The following is a 24,092-nucleotide window of genomic DNA, read 5'->3' as shown; positions in this document are numbered from 1 at the left end:
TCCCCTTACCTTTTTATATTTGCCATGGAATTTCTCTCTAGTCTCTACTTGCATCTGAAGTTAACAAGGATATAACTGGTGTTAAAGTTTCTAAAAAATCCCCACCTATAACACATTTGTTATTTGCTGATGATATTTTAACATTTGGTCAAGCCAATATGAAGCATGTTGACAACATCTTGCAAATTCTTCAAATTTTTGGTCAGCAGTCTGGTCAGATGCTAAATTTTGATAAGTCTTGCGTTTATTTTAGCAAAAATCTTTGTCCTAATTATTGTGATGATATTGCTAATGCTCTTCAAATGTCTATAGTTACTGATTCAGAGAAATATCTTGAAGCCCCACTTTTGCTTGGTCATTCTAAGGTTAAGTCTTTTGACCCCATTGTCCAATCTTTTGAAGCTAGACTCAGGAATTATGTAGGTACCACTCTTAACCAAGCAGGTAGATCTACACTGATTAAATCTTTTTTGAACTCTTTACCTACTTATAAAATGGGATGTTTTAAAATTCCCACTACTCTAATAAGCAAGCTTGATTCTTTGCAGAGAAATTTTTGGTGGGGGCATAAGACAGGTAAGGGGATTAAGTTCATTGGATGGGATAATATTAATAAGTCTAAATACTTAGGTGGTTTAGGATTCATGGATTTAGAGACTTTCAATATAGCACTTATTTGTAAGTTAATCTGGAAAATCATAAATGACCAAGATGAGTTATGGGTTCAAATCCTAAGTGCTAAGTACTTTCACAATTGCAGTGCAAAAGCTAAATGAAAAATGTTCTTGGATCTGGAGAGGTATTTACAAATGCATTGAAATTATTAAGAATAATAGTTTTTGGCTTGTAAGATGTGGTACTAGGATAAAAATTTGGCTAGATTGCGGGGTTATAGGATTAAGTCATCCCCTTGTACCTGCTGAAGGTTTGGTAAATGCTATTTCTTACACTTTTGTTTCTGAACTTTTTCATAATGATACTAGAGATTGGAATGTTGTTCTTGTACATTATCTTTTTGAGACTGAATCTGCAACCAAAATTCTTGCTACGAATGTCCCTGCTTTAGGTAAGGATTCTATTATTTGGAACCCAGATAGGAAGGGATTGTTTTCAGTTAAAAGTGTTTATAATGTGTTAACTAGACCAACTCACATTATTTTTTTACCTAACTCAATACCTCAGCAGGTATGGAAGGCTCTCTGGAAAATTAAACTGCCTCATAAAGTTAAGCTTTTTGTTTGGAAATGTATTAAAGATATTGTCCCAACTAGAGACAAGTTATCTGGATACATGAATGATATTGAGCTTCACTGTAGTCTGTGTGGTCATCTAAATGAGTCAAGTAACCATCTTTTCTTGACTTGTCCTTATGATAGATCTATATGGCTTGCTTTAAACATTAATGATGGAAACATATTGTCACAACATGGTTCTTTCAAAAATTGGGTGATTTCTTGGTTCACTACAGGTATTAATTTGAATTTTGGAACAGGGATGCCAAGGGAAGATATCAACAAACTGTTAATGGTATCTGCTTGGGCTATCTGGAAAGATAGGTGTTCAAAGATTTTTCAGAATCATAATCCTAACAGATTAATGACTCTGGATAATATAAATAGAATTACCTGTTTTATTCCTAATCATACTATTAATAATACTATTTCTTTACAGGTTATGAGATGGAAACCTCCAGAATTTGGATATTTGAAAATTAATCTGGATGCATCTTTCATTAAACAAAATTATCAGGGTGGTATAAGACTGATTTTAAGAGATTTTGCAGGTAGCTGCATTGGTGTGTAAGGACAATATTTTGATGGAGGAATGAATGAAGGAATATAAGTGGAGGAACTGGAGTGCAAATCTATGAAAGCAGTTGTATCTCTGGCCATAGCAAGAAAGCTAAACAATGTTATTTTTGAATCTGATAGTGAGATCTTAGTCAAATCAATCAATAAATCAGTCCCCTGTGTTCATTGGTTGAATCAAGTTTTAGTTTTAGATATTAGATTTTTTTTGAATAAAATTGAGCAGTGGCAATGTGCCTCAGCTAAAAGAGATTGTAATAGGGTTGCAGATAAGTTAGCAAAGAAAGCTAGACTTTTGAAAGATAATTTTGAATATTTTGGTGAGTACGCTCCTGATATTCAAGGATGGGTTACACAAGACTCCGATGTAATCTCTATCTAATCAATGAAATTTAATTTTGAATCAAAAAAAATATAGGGCTATAGTGCTTCATAGCGATAAAATAGGAAAGTTAGGTTTTCTATATAAAGCCATTGAGCGAAAGAGGAAAGAAAGAAAGATAGAAAAACCAAAATAGGTTGTTATTTCTTGAAAGAGAAGCATCTTTTTCTTCTCCATTCTTCAAAGCGTGATCTAGCTACTTGATCCTAATGTTAATTTTGATGATTTTATTTTAAATTTTTTTGCTGATTTTGACTTTTCTTTTTTATTTTGATTTTGAATTTGATGACGATGACAGTTTTAGTAATTCAGAAGGAGGAGAAATAATGGTGAGGGGAAAAACAGAGATGAGAAGGATAGAAAATTCAACAAGTACACAAGTAACATTTTCAAAGAGAAGAAAAGGTTTACTGAAGAAAGCTTTTGAACTTTCTGTACTTTGTGAAGTTGAAGTTGCTCTTCTTGTCTTTTCTTCAAGAGGAAAACTCTTTGAATTCTCCAGAAGCTCTACCAGGTATCTTCTTCTTATGATTCTTCTTCTTCTTCAGATTAGTACTACTCTTAACATGTTAAAGTAGTCGTTACTGTGCTTTTTCTGGAAACATTCTTTGTTTAATTAGTTCCTCCAATTGAAAACCTGAAACCAAAATCGATTTTTTTTCTAGATTTTAATTTTGGTCTCATTGTCATCAAGTTCAGTTTTATTCATCGAATTTGGTTTTTCATCCACAGATCCGTGTCTTTTTTTCTTTTTTTTCTTTGTTCTTGAATACATGGATTCACTACATTTAGCCAATCCCTCATGGTCGTGTTTTGGTTTTCATATCCGGCTTCAAAATTATCAAGGTAATATTCTCGTGTGTTTACTTTTCGGAGCAGGGAAAACATGTGGTGTGGCGATAGTAGGTTTTAGTGTTTCCATGTTTGGGTAAATTAATTCCGAGGCTACGATGTGGTCGGGCCACATCGTTTGAGTATGTGGCCCATCTTATTTGTTTGACACGTCTTGAAAAATGTTAGTTTTCTTGTTATCCAGGAGGAATTAGAGGGGACTATTTTTTAGGGAACTAACCTTTGAATTCATTTTTATTTAAAACTAATTTAACATACGTGTAAATAAACAAAGAGGGGCCACATACTTAAATGATGTGGCCCGACCACATCGTATCCTGGGAGAAATTAATTAGATCCTATAATGTAAATTTCATTTGATTGTAGGACAAGATCAAACAAGTATGACGAATATACTTAAGAGAGTCATTCAATTTCGAAATCCATGTTATGTGTTGAGTGTATTCCAAGTTTCCAACAATCACTATGCTATTCGGACGGTTAGGACACAGCAACCAGGAGGCAAGCCGAAAAGATCCCTAGGCTGGATAAAATAGTTCGACTATCAAAGAAGCAAGCCCAAACCCAAGCCCGGCCCTAAAATGTCTACTATGTTAATTTGAAATCTTTGGGTGATTGGCGAAGCTATTAACCATTGCTCTCATTAGTCATTACCATTTCGGTACTAATTACATAATAACCAAAATCATATTAAAGGATCAAATTTACAGGGGTTAGTCAACTGGGATTAGCAGAGACATGAACATTTGTTAGAAAATATGCATAAAATCTGTCTCCATATACTGTACAGAGATTAGATCGGCAGTTCATATAGCATAAATAAAGACGCATTTCAACAATAACTAGTAGCCTTTGAAGTTGGTTGTGTTATAGCCTTGTAAAACTATAACTTTGACATAGATATCGTCTTGGTGCTGGAATACTCTGGTGGTAAGACTGTGCACGTACTCTCCATGAACTCAACATCATTCTCCATCCCATCAAGCTTGTAGTTGCTCCCATAGCGACAAACTAATGGTGCTCCCTAACGGAAATCATTGGTGTAGAGATCGAACTTTGTCGATCCCCCAACCACCAAATTAGTAAGTGATGCGAAATCAAAAGTCGAAGGCATAGTAGGTTTCTCCACCCATGATTCCCAATACCTTTGAATCTCAATGTTATTGCAAGATTCTACCATGAGGTTCAGTAATGAAGCTCCAAAGCTAATCCCTTTCTCCAGTAACTCTCCTGCTTTGACCGTTGCAGTCCCAACCTGAACTAAGTTGCCAAAGTATCCTTTGTGTATAGGTGGATCTAGTCTATCTCTATTGTTGATTGCAAACTGATAAGTAACGTTTTGATTTGGATGTAACCGTCTAGCTCGTGTTACCGCTACCCAAACATGAGCAGACACAGCTTGTAATGATGAAAATATAGTACCACATTCTGAGTTTGCTTTGCTTTTAAGTTTTGCAATATTCTGTGGAGTGAAATGAAAAGATTTCGTTTCAATAGTGGAGATGGAGTAAATTTTTCTACCAAAAGTTTGTCACTGGATGAAAAGGGTAGATGGATGGGAAAATTTGTTTTCCTTGGAAACCAGCGAGGTTCAAGAATAGCAGGAGGATGTAATATATGAGTTGAGCCTCTAGAGATCTGAGACCATGAATTTATGAAATGCCAAAGGGATGTACCATCGCATACACTGTGATTAAAACTGTAGGCCACAAAGATACCGTCAATTAATTCGGTTACCTGTATAGAAAGCAACGGCAATGATACACCTTCATAATTCGGTGTGCCATCAAAGGTGAAGAAGGAGTCGATGATGTCCGGAATGTAGTTTGGTTCAAGAAGATCAGCTACCGTAACTTCGGCCGCAGCGTGGGTGAATTCAACACCAGCAGAGTTGCAGTTTATATAGAACGAGAGGGTTCCATCATCATCGTTTTTTGTCATGCGAAGACGACCTGCAAAAGGAAAGAAATAGTCGAGAGTTTGTGATAAAGAACTCTTAAGGTTACTAATAATCTTGTGCTTTTCTTGTTGATCGGATTCCCTGCTCTCACTGGTAGTTTTTGGTTGAGCAAATAGAAGACCAAGTTGAGCATACAAGCGTCTAAAAGGCCTAAAATCCATTGGATTCAATTCAATCCTTCTAGTTGCACGGTTCTTTTGTGTTGCTGGTAAGACGGTGCTGGTGGAGACATAGCAAACCTTTGCGGATGTATTATTCATGATATTTTACCGATCTGGATCTAGATCTCTCACTGCTCACTGCACAAATGTTTGACAAGTTTAAGGCAATATTGAACATGGAAAATTTCTTGTTTGGTCCTAGGCCCATATAGTTATTTATAGTAGGGTCCAACTGGATTTTTTTTTTATCCGGAGGTCCAAAATTAATTAAAACATGGAAATGTCCATAATGCCCATTACTACCAAACGTGTGTGTCTACACTGCTTACAAATTTGAGTACATATCTGGTACACTGCTTAAAAATTCGAGTACATATTTGCTACACTGCTTACAAATTTGAGTACATATCTGTCGCACTGCTTAGAAATCTGAGTACATATCTGTCGTACTGCTTACAAATCCGATTATATATCTGAATGCTTACAAATTCGAGTACATATTTGCTGCACTGCTTTCAGGTAGAGTACAAATCTGTAAGAATCAATGATAAATAAATTAGAAAACGTCATATATGTACTGCTAGGTAATACACAAAAGAAAACTGAAAAACAATTGATAATAACAATTTATGAGTCTTGTGACTCTATAGATTATCATTTCCACATAGTGATTAAGGGTGAAAAAAACAGTTGTGTATCAGGTGGTGTCTGTTTGTAGCATGAAGCAAGAAATGGGTATTCCAGTGAGACAGCAATATCGCACAGCAGTAGGTAGTCAGTAAACTTGTGGTAGAAAAAAGAATTGTTCTGCCTCAGAGGTCTACATGATTTTGGGAGAACGATAAAGCTTTCAAAAAAAAGTATCAGTTAACAAAATCACATTATATAACTGTAAATATTAGGCTAACCTTTTACTTATCCGCATGCCCATGAGCCTACATCAGGCCATTTGGCATTTAAGAAACTACACAGGGTGAGGTCTATCTATCCAGTTGAGGATAACAGTTCCAGAACAGTAAACAACATCGAGAAGATGCACCAAGCTACTATTCTATTTATTTTGGTATGTATGACAAAAGCAACAAAATCCGAGCAACATACATGTTCCAGGTGCACCTCTGCCTGCTAATTTTTCTTCTAATGAGGATGTGGATGAAGGGCATGGAGTAATTTATATAGCTGAGATGCATCCACTGGTGATCCAAAGTTGAGTAACGCAGAACGGGTTCCCACCTTCACCTGTCCGTGATAGATAAGATACAAATTGTATCATGATTCTTAAAAGGAAATACAAAAAAGAGGAAGACCACATAAGAGGAAGAGCACATACACATGAATCAAAATCCCCTTCAATTCTTCACCAAGTGGAGCACCAGCAATGAGTAAGATACAGTCATGCAATTCCAATTTAACTCCTTCAATTCTCATCTCTCTAAAGATACCCAACGCTTCTAATGCATTTCAAGAACACTTATTCATCAAACACTTCACAACATCACTAACAAACATAAAATTCAAATACTACACATATGAATCAAAGAAGGTCTATAAACAAATCTAAGCAAAACCCAACTGTGTACATTCTTTTCATCAACTATATCCCCACAAACTTTTAAAACAGCAAGAGAAGTATAAAATTTAGGACGAACTCTGGACAGTGATGTTTATCAACAATTGATAATAACAAAAGAAAACTGAAGAACAAACCATAAAAGTATCAGATCTACTAATGAAATAAACAAAAAACATGATTGTTTATTTAGATCTGAACTTGTTCCATCAAAATCCACCAGTATATCATATATGTACCGATGATTAATACACAAAAACAACTTAAAAGCATATCAAAAACAACCAAAATGAAACTAAAATCAGTTGCATGTGAAAACCAAGTAATGAATCTCTAAAAACCAGAATCGAAACACTTTTTTTCTTCAATATTCCATATATATACTTCTAGATCGAAGAAGAAAAAATATCAAAAACTACAAAAATAACAAAATTACAGCATAATTTTTCAGTACATCATATATGTACTGCTGATTCATAATCTAAACTTCAGCTGCATGTGAAAAACTAGTAACGAATCTATGAAAAAAATAGAATGGAAACCGAAAATCATTGTTAATATACATACCTGGAAACACAAACAATCTTCTCGTCGTAAATCATAACGATGCATCTTCTTCTTCTTCTCAAAAATAAACTAAGTTTCTATCAGTACGGGATATACGTACTGTTGATTCATATACAAAAAAGAACTGAAACACGTCTAAAACATCTAAAATGGAAGTGGCATAATCGAATCTAGCAACGAAATGAACAAAAAATGTGATTATTCATCTAGATCTAATATATAGTCGACAAATCAACCATGGAGATCGAAAACATAATCAAGCACAACAATGATTAGATCGCCAAAACCTTAAAAGGAACATTACAATGGAAAATCTTCATCATCTGATTCGGTAGAAACGAGAAAGAACAAAAACAAATATTCATCATCATCTGCAACAATGGTGAGAGGAAAGAGAAGAAGAAAATGAATATGAAATGTGAAAAATATTTCTCATGCTTTTAACATATTAAATAGGAAAGTTTATTCATATTACGTACACCTGATCTCGCACGTGTGCAGGACCTGGGCTAAAAAAATTTGGTCCATTTTCATGTTTTCTTTTAATTATGGACCTCTGATTACTGTGCTTTAATTGGTGGACCTGCCACTAACTAAGAACACTATAATGGTACCTATTGGTAATTCCTATATTGAACATTGCAAAAACTGAAATGCATATATAAGCCAGAAAATTTCCACAAGGGTGGCCAAAGTAAAAGTTTGGCTTGATGATGGCTCCTTCATAAGAAATAAGATAAGATATACAATGAGTTCTTATTTTATTCTGTTTATGTTCATATAATCGAATATTTTGAACTAATAGGGTTGATTGATTATCGTAATCATCCAACTAATATAAAATTCGGTTTGAAGCTTCATGGAATCATAAAGATAAGATCGACTTCATTCATATAACTCATGACGTTTCAATAAATTAATCGTCCAACTAATATATGAATATATTTTTGCTGCTGCAAATATCTGACTTTGACTAACAGGGGGTTACTTGTTCTATAACAATTCTTCCCCTGCAATTTTCTATGTTCGCAGCTAGAGCTGATAAACCAACTTGAAGCTGCAAATTTTAAGACTTCAAGTTCGAAATCCATGCATAAAGTTATAGATGAAAAGTATCTGCTAAGTTTAAACTTCCTAAGCATATATACCAACCTATGTTAAAGGCAGACAAAACTTCAAAAAAATATAAATTGGGGAGAAGAACAATGAGAAATACTTACTGTGGTTTTGTAATAAGAACAAGCCCATGATTTAGTCATCAAGAGCTTCAACTGAAACTGCAACCACTGATCCAGGCCATCATTGCAATTGGTCCTGAAACAAACCAAAGTCCATAAGCTCTCTCGCACGCGCAACAAACAAAAGTCCCGTAAGAAACATGGAATCTAGAAATATACAAGTGAAGTACTTACCCGGTATTCTAGCAGGTACACAAGTTGATGCCAATCCAGCTGTAGTTCACTTCCCAACAGCATAATACCTCGCAAGTGTAAATTGAAGGTCAGAAACCACACCTCTTAAACTTTATAGTACAAATATAACCAAGTGAAGTACTTACCAGGGATTGATATTTCCCCGGATGGCTACTGCTGCTTCAGCTGACCTTGCGAGAAGTCCCCTGTGCATTCACATATAACAGAACAAAAGCCACCCACACATATAAAAATAAATGATGAACTGAAAGTGCATATCCATTCATAAGCCGGTTTGTGTTCACATAATTCAGGAAAAAGTTACATCGGACAAAAAAAGTTGCTTCAAGTAAAGCTATTCTTATGCACAACTGCATAAGAGTATGCGTATGAGTCAGCATACATAAAAAAGTGTGAACTGGAAAAAAAAAAGTGGAAAATAAGCCTAAAAACTTGTTGGCACTCACAGTTATTGCATCTGGCTTGGAAATAGTATCGATACACACCTTGGCAAGATGTAAGGGTACAGGATCTTCGTGAATTATTTCTCCTAAACCACCAGTACAGATGTTACCAGTTGCAACCACTTGACCCTCGAAGTTCAGTAATGAACAACGCGGCATGCCATGTACTCCTGATGCAGCTGGTGAACTCGTCGCAGCTTGTGGAGATGATAGAGGTAAAGCAGAAACACCCTGTGGAGATGATAGAGGTGAAGCAGAAACACCCTGTGGAGATGGAGATTTTGAGGTGATGGCCAAGTTTGAGCCAACTGATGCTGGCATTGCAGATTGGATATCTTGAACTATGTGGCATAATTTTTCAATCAATTCATACTATACCTAATCAATTCATATCTACACATTCATATAAAAAAAACACAAACTTTTCTAAGTATCAATTTTTTTTGTTAAGTATCAAATTCTGAGGGAATACATAGACAAAAATTTACTAAGTTTCAAAGTTCAGTTCACAGAAACTTAAAAAACTTTCTAAGTTCCTAACTTATATCTAAGTTTTCCCATGTCACAGGCTAACAAAAACACAAACACGACTCACATAAAAGCCTTCTCATGCCGCAGACTGCTGCATCTGAAGCAGGATAGACAAAGCTGATGGAATCCAACGCGACAACATCTATGTATCTTCAATCCAATGACCATTGCTCTTTCAGGATTTCTCTACCAAGAAAGAAGCAGCTACGCAGTACTTCACCTGCAGACACAAAACATTGTTAACAACGGTTTAACAGCGGCAATATGCGACTTGAGAGATCGAGTACCTTATTAATATTTATCAGCACATTCATCAAACACACCAGAACTTCCAACTCTAAAATCCAGTTGCTTTTGATGCTTTAATCTATGACGCTCATCAAAACTTTCCCACCCTTCAAACTTCTTGTGTGACATAATACTTGGATACATAAGACTATCACCTCTTGCACAAGTTTTAGATAAGAAAAAAATAGAATCAAAAGTCAATACCTGATTGAGAATATCAATTGTGATTTTTGTATTATGAAGATCAAGAGTCGAGAGCTGGGTGCACAGTTTGAATAGCATCGAAGGAAGGGATTTGAGGCCATTATTACTCAGATGCAGAGCCTACACAAACATGGGACTAAGTAAATGATGATATGATTCAGATAATTGACAATGGTAGGAAAAAAGAAGATTGGAGTACCTCAAGATTCCGTAAACTCCCAACTGTGTCAGGCAAGTCTACCAAGAAATTTGAGATCAACCTGCACCAAGAACTGAGCTTATCCTGCCACCAAGGCAATAACATGAATAATTTAGAGAGAGAAATTAATTTAACTACGGTAAAATTCACAAAGTGAAAATGGTTATAAACGTGAGTATTACCTGTTGTTATTTACTTTCAAGATTTCCAGACGTGGAAAATTAGTCAGCTTGTTGTTTGCAACATGAAGTTGTGTTAGAGAGACCAAACCACCCAATCAAGACGGTAATGAAGTTAAACTGCACAAGATACATATAGCACGACAAATTACAAACATAATAAAATTACAATCCCCTTCAAATCGAATAAAACCAATACTCTTAAGGAAGACCCACAACCCCATACTTTTTCAGGTATGACCTTCAATTTAAGAGATCTCCTCAGCAGCAAACTACTGCTCCTCATCCTTGTATGATACCTCAATCATGGGCTTGTCAGCTGGACCGCATAGAACCTTGAATGGCCAGTGCTTCATATCACCCTAGACAGTGGTGTTACTGAATCTCCTACCAATCAAAAGCTTGGCATCTGTAAAGCCAAACAATGACATTAGCAACAACTCTTTGACAGCACGCATATTTGCAAACTACCATCAAAACAAATATAACTAAATTCCTATACTATCATATCAGTCCAACTGACTGGATTTATGAATACATGTGCAAAAAAGATTGATACTTGATTCATACACTTAAAGATGAGTTACATGAAAAATTTGAAACTTATTTAAGCAATGAACCCTACCTATTATGTATAATTATTAAAGAGACATAAACTTAATACTAAACCTTATTTATGCAATGAACAGTACATACCACAACTAAAATCGTAAATCAGAATCAGAAATCTAATATGCTCTCAGTTCAGATTGACTAATCATAAATAATAACTATGTACATCATATTGAGAAGGTTTATAATTTGTGTACAACGATTCAAATCAAACCCTAATTAAATATGGGTTCGTCTGCAGAGAATCAAACCCAACCCTGAGAATTTCAATACCAAATCAAACGAGTAATAAGAAACCCTAAAATCAATTGAAATACTAAATCCTTAAAATCTAATTTACAAACTGAAATCCTACAGATGATAAATATTTACAGAGATCTGTGAAATCAAAAACCTAAACTCGCGTAACAGATGATTGAAGATCAATTCTTCAAAGATCAGATGATTTGATAACAGAATAGATAAAACCCTAAAACTGATGATGAGAAACTGAAATCGAAACCCTAAACTGATGATGATGACGATGATGATGATGATTAACAGATGATTGAAGAACTGAAATCTTCAGTTGAGAAGACTTAAAATCAGATGTGGTGCACATCTGAATATCCAGGGGGAAGATAAGAGATGGGTTTACTCGATGAGAAGGGGGAGAAAAAAAGAGAGAGAATGGGAAAAGAGAAATGGGGTTTACTCGATGGGAATGGGGGAAAATTATCCTCTAGCGTAATCCATGTTGGGTGGAAAAAAATGGCACACGATTGAATGGCACACGCGCAAATACACCTGTTACCCGACTCTAGTGTGACCAAGCGTGTGAGCAGCACGCGTAAATAATTAGCCTGTTACGATTCGTAACAGCTAACACTTGTTACGAATCACAAAAAAATTTCGTAACGGCTTCAACTTGTTACAATTAGGTTGTAACGGCTTTTTGTAACTGTCAATTTTGTCACGGTTGCTGGGCCGTTACGAATTTTAGTTACTATTCGGCAAAAATGGTGTAGTATAAAATGATGAAAAAAGTATCAATGGGTAGAAAAGAGAAGAAGAGGAATGATATGAGGGATATAGGTTTAGATTTAGTATAAAGGCAAAATATAATATAGACAATTACTATTTGTAAGACACCCCTTAACTCCCTTCAATGGATGGGAATAAAAAGATGGCCCCTAATTCCTTTTGAGTGGCCCCTAAAAATGTTAGGTTTTTTATAAGGAACACCCCTTAGTCTGGATATTTATTCTTTATTTTTTCATTTAAAAGATCACCCGTCTGCACGTGCTACAGCCCATTTGGGCGTGAATTTTACTTGTATAATAATCCTCTAAACGTGAACCCAAGTTATTAGATAATTAATAAGGAGAAAGCTACTTTTATTAGAGAGAAAGCTGACTTTAGTCTTGGTTATTTGACTCCGGGTCATCATTGGGTGGTATTAAAATAATCTTTCCCCCTATCAATAAAATACCTTTTGTAGTTTAGTTTCTTATGTTACCATTTAGTCTTCATGAACTAACCGTACGTACATATCCTGTTTAACCTTAATTTTGTTTTTTTATTAGTTGGTATTAACAAACCCTAGATAATATCAAAATGCTTTGATTATTAATTTCATCCTGATTGTGAAGTGCTAAAATGAAAGAAAACTATCATATCCGATTATTTGACGTGGAAGCAGAAGAAAAGCAACACGATGAAGAAATATTAGAAGAAAATCAATTGACTGAGGTATTTAACTTTTGCATATAATCTGCTCTTTTTCCTTTGTCCATGGGGTTAATTAGGATATGTTAGATATTAGTTTACAGATTAGAGATGCAACTAACACTATTTTGTATATTTTTTAAGGTTCTTGATTATGAAATTAAGGATCTAGTTGTGGATGTTGGAGGCGATGAATTTGGACTTGACTATGCAACTCGTCCTGCTTCTTCCAATTTAGACTTAACTGAATTTTTTACAACCAATAAGGTATGTTGGGTGGTATTACAAACTGAACTCTAAAATATAGTCAATCACATATACTTATCTAAAGTGTTATGTTATTGTATACTAATTTGAGTACATGTATTCGAGTCCAAGGAAGCGGTTCGTGATTGATGTATGGAATTAGGAAAAAATCCGAACTGCGTCATTGTTTGCAAGTCATTAAGGGAAAAAAATCTAGATACCAGTGGAAAAGGATCATATCTAGAAATGCAATGCGAGAGAAGTGGCTTGCATGTCAGCCACAAGGGTAAAAAACATATATCAAAGACAACAAATGTGAAGAAAAGGCATTCTGGTACTAAGAAATGCGGGTGTCCATTTATGCTCAGTGCTCTTTGTGGAGATGATGGAAAATGGCGGGTAAGGGTAAAGTGTGGTTCTCATAATCATGATCTCCCTAAAACTCTTACCGGACATGCATACGTAGCAAGGTTGAAGGATGAAGAATTCAATAAAGTAGAGAGCTTTATTGTGGCTGGTGCTAAACCTTGGAATATTTCAACTTCGATAAAACAGGACAATAAGGATAATTGTTGTACTATAAGAAATGTGTACAACGCTAGAGCTAAACTAAAAGAAATTTGGAATGAGGGCAGGTCGGTAATGCAACAATTCATGAAGTTGTTAGAAGAACACAAATACACAGTTGAACGCAAGCATGATCCCATAACAAAGGAGGTAACTGTTTTATTCTTTGCTCACCCTAAATATGTTTTACTAGCCCAGTGTTTCCATAAGTTTATTCTACATGATAATACATACAAAACCAAAAGACGTTTACGGTTGCGCTTGCTTTTATCAGTAGAGAGAAAATTGAAAACTACATATTGGCTTTGCAATGTGTCAAACGTTTATATCGGGATAATGAGGTTTCTTCAGTAGTTGTAACTGATGCATATAGTGGCTTTTTTAGTGCAGTAGAGTATGTGTTTCCAAGGGCATAGCATCTCTTGTGTACATGACACATTGGGAATAATATATATTCACTTTAGAATTGTTAAGGATAACAGTAATGAAGAAAATGGTGAAATGAGAGATACCGTGGAAACAAATGAAGCCAAAAATAATAAGGAAGAAAATGGTGATGTATACACATAATTTATCATCTGCCACGTGTAGGAGGGATGACACCTGGACGTCGTACAACATTTGGGCATCAAGATAGGATGCCACGTTCCGACACGCCAAAGACATGCATCATCCCATCTATTCATCAACATGATGATCCCATGATGGAGAGTCAAGGAGCACCAAAAGGACGGAGCACCGGAAGTACTAAGGAACACCCAAAGGTCTACTTTATTCCATTCTGAGGACGATCCAAAATCAACGGCGAGGATGGGCCTCACTGACAAGGATGTGATGGGGGCGGCAGACACCTATCTGGCGCATGCAGAACACTCAACCACCCGCATTAAATACTATGAGCATAGGGTACGTGTCAGTTACCCAGTGGAGGAGAAGGAGGTGACCCATCGTTATTTCACATTACCGGTGGGGCCATTGTACGAGAACGAAGACACCCATTGGGGTCGACACCGAAATCGAGACGATAAGGACATAGCTTCCTATAGAGGAGGGCCCCATCAAGGAAGCCTATAAATACCCCTCTCCCCTAAGAGAGGGGTCGACCATTTTTTAGTTAGAGATAAGAAAAGCTTAGGAGAGAGGAAAACTGTAAGAGTAAGTATGAGTCCATTTCCTTCCCTAGCTTCGTTCCTCACTCAAAGTCATTTGACTCTATTTGTAATCTCTAAATACATAGTGAAACACCAACTCCCATGGACGTAGGCCTTAGTGCTGAACCACGTAAATCTGCGTCTTGTTAACATTCTGCACTTTATAGTATTCGTAACCTTTATATTATGTGTCTTTCACACTATCACTGTGTATATCGTGAGAAGAGCAAGGATGAGCCCTCAATCTCAGAGCTCCTCTTGTTTTCTTGCACGACCCCAGTCGTATCACTATCATTATGTCATTTTTATTATAATTGCGAACATTGTTTGTGGTCACTAAAATACCATCGTTATTTCTGTGTTCACAATCTGGCGCTAGAAACAGGGATTCTAGTCCCGGTAAAGGATTTATCTTTCTCTGTAATTTACTTTTGGTCTCTCAGCGCTATTCCTCCTATAATAGTGTTTCGGGCAGCTCACATTTAAAATAGCTCATCCCCATTTTCTTTGAAAAAAAACCTTCTGGGTCTATGTTTCATATTAGATCAGCGTATACTTTTGCAAAAGGCACTCTAAATCTGTGTTTTCCTTTTCAGATCCATATTTTTCCTCGCACGCAATGTGATTTCCATGACAAAACCTTTCATTTAAGTTTTCATCGTTCTTATGTGTTTTCTAACAAAACATACGCGGAGACTATGCGTTCATATATAAAACCCGTGGACTTGTTATTTTTCACAAAATACTTTTAAACCTGTCAGCGGATTTATGTTCACAAACTGTTTTTAAACCTGTCAGCAGATCTATGTTCACTATGCGTCCTTATGTATTTTCCTACTTCAGTTGACATGCACACAAATAGTTAGAGCTCATAAACAAAAGTCTGTGATGGTAAGTTCATTAAGGAATCAGATGTTGAACCCATGATAGAGGGAATTAGAAAGTTAACTGTAAGAGTATGTTAATCAGATAACAAACTCATCAACAGATTCACTATTACTATGTAATTGATCGAAAGATTGCATACTAATTTACAATAATCACAAATTCTTCTCTTGTTTTCATAGTCATGCATGCCATAATTCTGCATCATCAACATTCATGATAAAACACATTAACGAATAGATGTCTACTCAATTCTAATACTAAATTTGCATTTTCATAGTCAGTTTACATATGCCTGATATGCTTAAAGAAGCTCATATCTACAATTATGTACATTTCCAAAAATTCATTACTCAGTTAATAAGGCATATAAAAACAATTGCATAATTCGTGTTGGTGCAGTAAATATAAGAAGGGAATAAGTAACGAAATAGCTTCTTGTTTAGAAGTTGCAAGGTCTTCTATCTGCTGTGAAGGCATGAAGGCCAAGTATTTGAGTGTCTATAGCAACTAACATACGCACCCAGGGGTACTAAGAAACAGACGAATCGGCAATGATGGTTTTTAATGCAGTATGAAATCCTTAGTATAACCAATTTAATCAAAAAACAGGACTGTCATAGCTAATAAACTTGCTGAAATTGAAGCCATTACAGATTGGTTTATCAAATTGGAAAAATCACATGAAACCCTAAACCCTAATTTCACATATAAATAAAAAATTAAATTGGGGGATTCATAATCAAAATCATATCTTCAAAAAATCAGAAGCAATCTTGAGTTTTGAAGCAACATTTAAGCCGTCTCACTTCATCTTGTTCTTCGAGAAATCCAAATTTTAAGACCTAGGGTTTTTTTTTCAAGTCGCTGGAGAACATTTGTATAAGGTTTTTTCAAGTTGCAGAGAATAAAGAGGGTAGTAAGAAAAATTGTTCGAGATTCTTGATCACAAATCACCATTTTTCTCACTATCGTCTCTTTCAGAATTTAAGTTTGGTTTCCATTACATTTTACGGAGAAAAACAGTGAACGAATAGGAGGAGAAGTTGAAAACAAAAGTCGAAGGAGAAAAAAGAAAAAATAAATGTGAAATCGCAAAATTGCGTTCACTGGGGTTCGACTCTTGACCCTTTAGTTATCTATTTTACAGAAATAGCCTTCCTAACCTCTGCATGCTAGTATAATTATTTGACGGATAATTTGGATATTTTCATAGTGTGATACAAAAACCTCCCAAAAATACCTCTTTTTTTATATTAGTATAAGATAGTAATATATATATATATATATAGTATAGATCTTTTCATATTTTGACCAAATGTTCAAAACATGCCAATTTGGAGAGAGAGTCTCCGGCGACTGGCGATTCCGAGGGGTTTCCCGGTGAAGGAATTAGGGTTTCTTTGATCAACCCTCTTTCTTCTTCTGCATATCCTCTCTGGGAGGTAGATCTCTTCTCTCCTTGATTTCTTCCATTCTGTGGAGCATCAACCTAGGTTATGGTTTTTTAGGGTTACGCCTAAAACAATGATTTGGTGGATTTACTGAAGAGGCTACATAACCATTTATCTAGGTTTGATGTTATGACTAAGAAATGTAATTACTTTTTCCATAGATTAGGGATTATTATTCAGAAGGGAGTTGGAGCCCAGCTTATTGCTAGGATTAGTTTTTTGAAGTGATTTGAAATTATTTTTATATTCCAAAAATAATGATAATAAATTAAATTAAATTAAATTACTAATTAAAAAGAAAAAATAAGATGGTTTTACTTTTTACTGTTTCCATTTTACCTTTTTATTTTTATTTTTTTTCATTCCACTTAATGTGTTATCTAGACATGAGTATAATTCTTTGAGGTATATTTTTCCCCTTTTCCCCGTGGTTTTATTTTATCTTCCTTTAAAAACTACATAAACATAAATAAAACCATGGGGAAAAGGGAAAATTTTTTGGACTAGATCATCGTCAGGGGTATACATAAAAACTGTATAAATATGATCATCGTCAGGGGTATACATTAATTTTTTTCTCTATCCTCCTCTCTCTTTCCCACTCCTTCTTCTCCAACAACACCGTCAAGAACAACCCTTATCTGAGCAGATTTCTTCATTATTCCTTGTTTTTTAGGTTAGTAGATTAGTGTAGTTTTTACTATGTTTCCTACTTATCCACACCAGTATGGTGGTTTTATCTACTCTTTTGAGATTTATCTTCTCTTTAATGAAGATTCTTAGTTATTGGGTTGGATTCTAAGATCAATAGTGATTCTCTCCATGCTCTCCAACGACGAAATATTCATCTTGGTTATCCCCGGCGACGGAATCTTCATCATCAACTTATCCAGCGACGAAATCTCCATAGGTGGTCTTTTTGACGACGGAAGCTTCATCACTGGTTACAAGAGATTTGAGAAAATCACTCCTACTTTGGGAGCACATATTTCTATAGAAAAAAAATAAAAATTAAATGGTTAGAAGTTAATTCCGAGAAAAAACATTCCTTTTTCGATTTAATCGGATCTTATTCTTGTCTTACTACGGTAATCCTTCTCTTTCTCTTGTCGGATTTCTCGGTATTGTACTTTTGCGTAAGGCTGCACATGGTCCAGGTACGGCGCGGTTCTCCTATGGAACTGGTCCCTGTACTTGATGTTGACCGGTACCTCGTTTTGAGGACCGGTATCTATACTTGTACCTGGTGTTGTACCTGTACCTCCGGTACCGGTCCGGTACAAGACCGGTATCGGGTTTTTACCCACTGCAGCTATGTAACAATCTTCATTCAAATCTATTGATACTCAAAAGATGTCCCAGACCCCAAATCGATCACAAGCAGTGTAATCTTTAATCAATTTATGTGTATTCAACAAAATCAACAGATAAAATAGGTATGAGAGTATTCTAATTAACTCTAAGAGGTAACAAAATCAAGACAACAAATTAGATCTCCTCTTTGGAGGTCATTATCTGCTGCTCTAGATGAACAGCAACAACAGCAACAGACCATTAATCACCAGCAGCAGCTCAGACTCATCTTCTTCATGGCAGCCAGCTAAATTCCCATCTAATTTGAGTTCAATCGATCCAAAAATCAATCTCAATATTTCATCTTACTGCCACTATGAAAATTAACTCAAACCCATGGTAGTAAATCAATCGATGGCACAACTTGGCATCAAATTCACATCCATAAGACCATAACTGTTTAACATGCAAAAAAACATTCACCATCCAACCAATTTAACATCCAAAAAAGCCAAATTCACAACAACAACAACAAAAAAATCAAACAAAAACACGCATAAATCAATTAAAACAAGCAGTATATACACAGATTAGGGATGAAGAAGGTGTTCTTCTCTTTAGGTTTTTTGCTGCGGAGGCGAGGAGAGATCGATTCAGATCCCTAAATCAGACAATCATAGATCAATCGAGCCAGTAATTCCTCCAATTGCAGCAACAAATAAACATAATTTCTTATATTCTCGCTCCAACAACTCTAGATTCAAAACCCTAACTTCAATTCTTCTTCTCTGATTTCTCAAATCATTTACAATACTGCTTCCTCTTCGATTTGTCACCAACCCATTAATCAATTGACATAAACTCTTCTTCCTTAACAAACCCTAAATCTTTGTTACCTTCTTCACCAATTTCAGATCCTTAGATTCTTTTTCTTCATCAGCATAATTAACTTCATTTAATCTCTATGTTCAACAAAGAACAAACACCACCTTTGATTTCATTCAACAATAACAACTTCTCCTCTTCAGTATTCAGTGAGCCGTAACAGTAAACACCGTAAGCTTTTGAGAAGAAGAAGAAAAATGATGAAGAAAAGATGAATCGATAGATAATATACCTCAAATACCTAGGATGGACGACCACGATTAAAAACTAATCCAAATATCTAACGGCTGATATCAACCGGGACATCTGGTCCGGTACATGCCGGTACAACCCCAGAACCGATTACCTGTACCGGTCCACACCGGTTCTCTCACTCCAGTCCTGGTCCCTGTACCAGCTACACCGGTTCCGGTCCGGTTTTTCCGGTTCCGGTCCGGTACAGATCTTCTTGACCGGTTCTTGTGCAGCCTTACTTTTACGGTATGTTCTTGTTATTTTGTATTCTCTTATTTTCGATTTTAAACTCATTGTAACCTCGAATTTTCATTAATGAAAAAGTTCCTTGTTTGAAAAAGAAAAAAAAAAACTGCATAAACAACTGTGAAGGCACAGAGGTAGTTCGGCTTGGCACAAAGCTAAAATCTTTTCCCAACTCTTGACTTTTAGAATTTGTTGTAGTGTTGTGCACTTGGAATCTTGGTAACTGTAACATACTCCACCTCAAATGATGCATCAATCCTATGATTGCACAAGTGATTTTTTTCGATTTAACTTTTCGTAATGGTGTTTTCTTATTTATTTTCGTTCTTCTAAAAGTTAGTTCTTTACACCTTCCTTATATGTTAACTTTGAACCTAATTGAAAAATAAAAAACCAAAAATAATTGTTACTATCTAAGAGCAACTGCAGTGGAACGAGTAAAATCAGAGACTAAAAAAGCCAAAAAAAAAAACTAAAATTTTTGGGTTTAATTCGTGATGCTACACTACCGTAGAGGACTAAATATAGTCGAGCGTTAATATTTCATTCGTCTCAATGGGACGAGCTTATAATCATCGCCTATCAACAGGCATATACATTTTAGAATATTCTTGTTGGGCGTAAATTATATTCACGCCTAACTGAAGTTCACATTATATATACGCCTCATCAACCAGGCGTAGAATATACATCCGTCTATTAACAAGCGTAACTTATATATACATACGCCTATTAATAAAAGAACATTTAAAGTTCGCTCGATCAAATTTGATTTTGGTCCGGATTCCAGATCAAATATAATTTGATATTTGGTTATAGTCTGGTTTTTAATCTTTAATCTGTTCGACTGCGTGTGGTTTTTGTACCAAAATTTTGGTTTCAATCGTACATTGTGATACTACGGAATTTGTTAGGACCAAATTTTTTAACGATTAAAAAATATATAAAAAAATAATTGTTAATTTTACTCCAAAATTGCTGGGTGGGTAACCACCAATTCTTAGGGTCGTTTAGTCAACCTTCTCTATAGTCTACGCCGGTCAACAGTAGTTCAAAGTCAAAGTAATGGGCGCACCAAAATAGAATATCCGACTGCTGACTAGCTTTCATCCATCGCCATCGTGCCAACATGGAGGACTCTAATAATCCCAAGTTAGGCACCTTGGTCTTTGAGTTTGATCAAACACATACGTATTCTTGTTGCGACTTTTATAGTCGTCGATTCCAAATTGTTTCTGGTGAAAACAGCTTTAATGTCTATCAGAATGGAGGAAGCATAAAAAACAAAAGAAAAAAGAATGTAGGTAGCGTACCTTATTTTTTAGCAAAATCAACTGAGAAAGGTTCAACCTTGGCAGGTTCTTGTCATGGAGTAGTTTGTTTGTATGATGTCAATATCAGGGATGGCGTTGTTCTTTGGAACCCTGCTACAAGGCAAAGTAAACTTCTCCCAAAACCGTGGAGTCAAAACAGATACTTGAATCGAAATCGCTACAGCGGTGCACAATATGGTACTACTCCGGAAATTCAAGTATACAGACAAAGTACTGATTCTTGGAGTTGGATAGATTCAGATTTTAGTAGTGCAAAATGTTGTGTACTTGATTGGAGCAAGCAAGGCAGATACTTGAATGGTAATTATTTCTGTATAGGTTTTCGAAGATACATTCAAACAATTGTTTCATTTGATTTTAACAAAGAGGTGTTCAGATCAATACCAAATACAGGGGATTTCATAACTTTCGCGACTACAGTGTTCCAACTAGATTCAATAGGGGGACAACTTGCTTGCATTGAGGAATCAAATCGTTTTGAGGAACCAAACTGTTTGAAGACATTTGAAGTATGGGTGTTGAATGACTTCAATGCAACCGAGGAGAATTATTCATGGACTATACTTCCAATCAATATGACCGTTGGTTGCCAATGGGGATTTCCAGGAATAGACAGTTTGGTTTTGTTTCTGAATTTAAGGACACGAAACTGTACAATTTTGTCACTGGTGAAATTGGGGATTGGGATTCCGGTCAAGGCATAAGGTTGAGAAAAACTGATGTGTACAAGGAAAGCCTTGATTCAGTTTAATATGGTTCAGCACGCAGCTGTACCTGATGATAGATTTCTTAGGCAAGTGACATAGATATATATAAGCTTTATTTGTTAAAATTTATGTCTCCATTTATGTTTAGAGACTGCGAATGTAAAATAAAAACCTTCTCTGTTTTGCTTGAATGCAGAGAAGTTGTTTTCCTTTCGTCATGTATCTAGCTAAAGTCTAGCTGGTTGTATTACTACTGCAGGTATGAAGAACTTAGGCAATACAGCTTGTATTTGGCAGTACCGGTGATATTAACCCCTTACTACCTTAGGCAATTTGATAGTGTTTATAAACATAAACATGTGAAGAACCCTTCCTAATGGATCATGATTTCTTTACCGCTTCAATCGAAATATACATTACGTACTTCTTATACTAAATAATATCAGTAAACACCAATTTAACTTCCATTTAACTCAAAAATTTACTACTGAAACAATTAAATGAAATGGAATGGAATGAAATGAAATGATAATTTTATTTTCCATTAGAAACATTTAAAGTATCGCATCACGTGTAACTAGAATCTTGATGTATATATAGTATCACATTGGCAATTTCGAAGATCATGAAAATCATGTGCTGTTATGGTTGCAATTTCGAAGTACAATATTTAAAATGCATGAATGACATATGTTGAAGCTAACTGATCATCATCATGACCGGCCTGTAACTCTTACAATGGCTTAAGCATAGTCACAGTTCCCAAATGAACAGAAACCACCAGTCCTGCACTTGTTGTTACATCTCCCACAATGATTCATGTTTGTAGGTACATATTTCATCTTCCTCCACGTGTCCACAAAGACACACGTGGAGGATATGCGGCTGAGAGCATCAAGATATGATATCACACGTGGACAATCAAGAGACGCGTCTTGTCAAGATAGTGTCGCCACCCACCAGATCCAACGGTAGAGGATCGAGGAGACAGAAACACTAGAACACTGCGAAGCACTGGAGGATAACCCAAGAGTCACTTTATCCTATCTCCAGAAAGATCTAAGATCTACGGCTGGGGATAGTCAGACTGACGCAGACAAGACAGGGGCAGAGGACAACTGTCTACCGCGGACAGACATCTCAACTACCCGCATTAAATACCCTCAAAAAGCATACGTGTCAGTCATCCTGTATTAGAAGCGCAGATAATACTGCGTATCCAGAAAGAACACGCAGATGCAGCCGAGAACACGAAAACTTTTGCGTGAGTGGCACAAAACACAAGAGGATAAGGTTATAACGGGCTTCAGAAGTGGACCCCACGTAACCTCCCTATAAATACCCCTTTCTCCCAAGTGAAGAGGAGGCCGAAAAACATTGAGAGGAGAATAGGAGAGAGACAGAGAGATAGAGAAAGTGTAAGTGAAGTTCCTTCTGCTACGCAGCCTTATATTGGTCTCAAAGTCATTCGACTATTTCTGTAACCCTCATACATATAATGAAAAACCCGATCTCGTAGACAGAGATCTGAGTGATGAATCATATAAGTTAATCATTTCATCTATATTCATGCATTTATACTTTATATGTTCAATTCGATACTTATGATATATCATGTTCGTACATTTTATATTTCATCCACTATTTATCTTATTGTATGAGCCAAGAACAATGATTGTAGTTGATGAGACGAGGAAGAGTATTAGAACTTTGAGTCAAGGATTCGACATAACCTATCCATTCCCCTCAGGCGCAGCTTATTTACTGTATTGTCATGAGTCTGCGCGCATTATTTGTGAATACTCAGATGATACCAGATCTTTGTGTTCACAATCTAGCGCTAGAAACAGGGATTTTCATCCCGGTACAAGATTTATCTTTTCCTGTGACTTGTTTCATGCTTCGTTTTCTGAAAATAACGATGTATGGAACACTACGGTTTTTTCCGTTCATGATTTCAAAAACCAGAATTTTTAACAGATCCGCGTTTAACTAAGTAGATATGATTCTTCATGCATTTTCTAAGTTTTCACGTCTTTAAAAATCAAAATTATGAACAGATCCGCGTTTATCTAAGTAGATCTGATTCTTCATGCAATTTCTAAGTTTTTAGGTCTTTGAAAATAAAAACTTCGAACAGATCTGCGGTCATCTACACAGATGGACGCCTTAAGTATTTTCAAGATTTTACACC

General features: G+C 35.8%; 2 protein-coding genes and 1 long non-coding RNA gene across 3 annotated transcripts; 2 read left to right on the top strand and 1 right to left on the bottom strand.

The window, feature by feature from the left end:
• Positions 1 to 6,196: 6,196 nt before the first annotated feature.
• Positions 6,197 to 7,355, bottom strand: LOC113326152. The gene is made up of 3 exons (XR_003348345.1): positions 7,301 to 7,355; positions 6,494 to 6,614; positions 6,197 to 6,402 (listed from the first exon to the last, which is right to left on the bottom strand). It is a non-coding gene; the product is annotated as an uncharacterized LOC113326152 (long non-coding RNA).
• A 6,033-nt stretch (positions 7,356 to 13,388) lies between these two features.
• LOC113326489 lies at positions 13,389 to 14,125 on the top strand. Its single transcript, XM_026574210.1, has 2 exons — positions 13,389 to 13,859; positions 13,955 to 14,125. Exons 1-2 carry the CDS (start codon positions 13,389 to 13,391, stop codon positions 14,123 to 14,125), a joined length of 642 nt encoding a protein of 213 aa, XP_026429995.1.
• A 6,861-nt stretch (positions 14,126 to 20,986) lies between these two features.
• Positions 20,987 to 21,895, top strand: LOC113326487. The gene has a single exon (XM_026574209.1). It carries the CDS (start codon positions 20,987 to 20,989, stop codon positions 21,893 to 21,895), a length of 909 nt encoding a protein of 302 aa, XP_026429994.1.
• Positions 21,896 to 24,092: the final 2,197 nt, after the last annotated feature.

Source organism: Papaver somniferum, unplaced genomic scaffold (genome assembly GCF_003573695.1).
Source record: "Papaver somniferum cultivar HN1 unplaced genomic scaffold, ASM357369v1 unplaced-scaffold_10, whole genome shotgun sequence".
Lineage (NCBI taxonomy): Eukaryota > Viridiplantae > Streptophyta > Magnoliopsida > Ranunculales > Papaveraceae > Papaver > Papaver somniferum.
The sequence above is the reverse complement of the archived record's forward strand: the minus strand, read 5'-3'. Positions and strand labels throughout refer to the sequence as shown.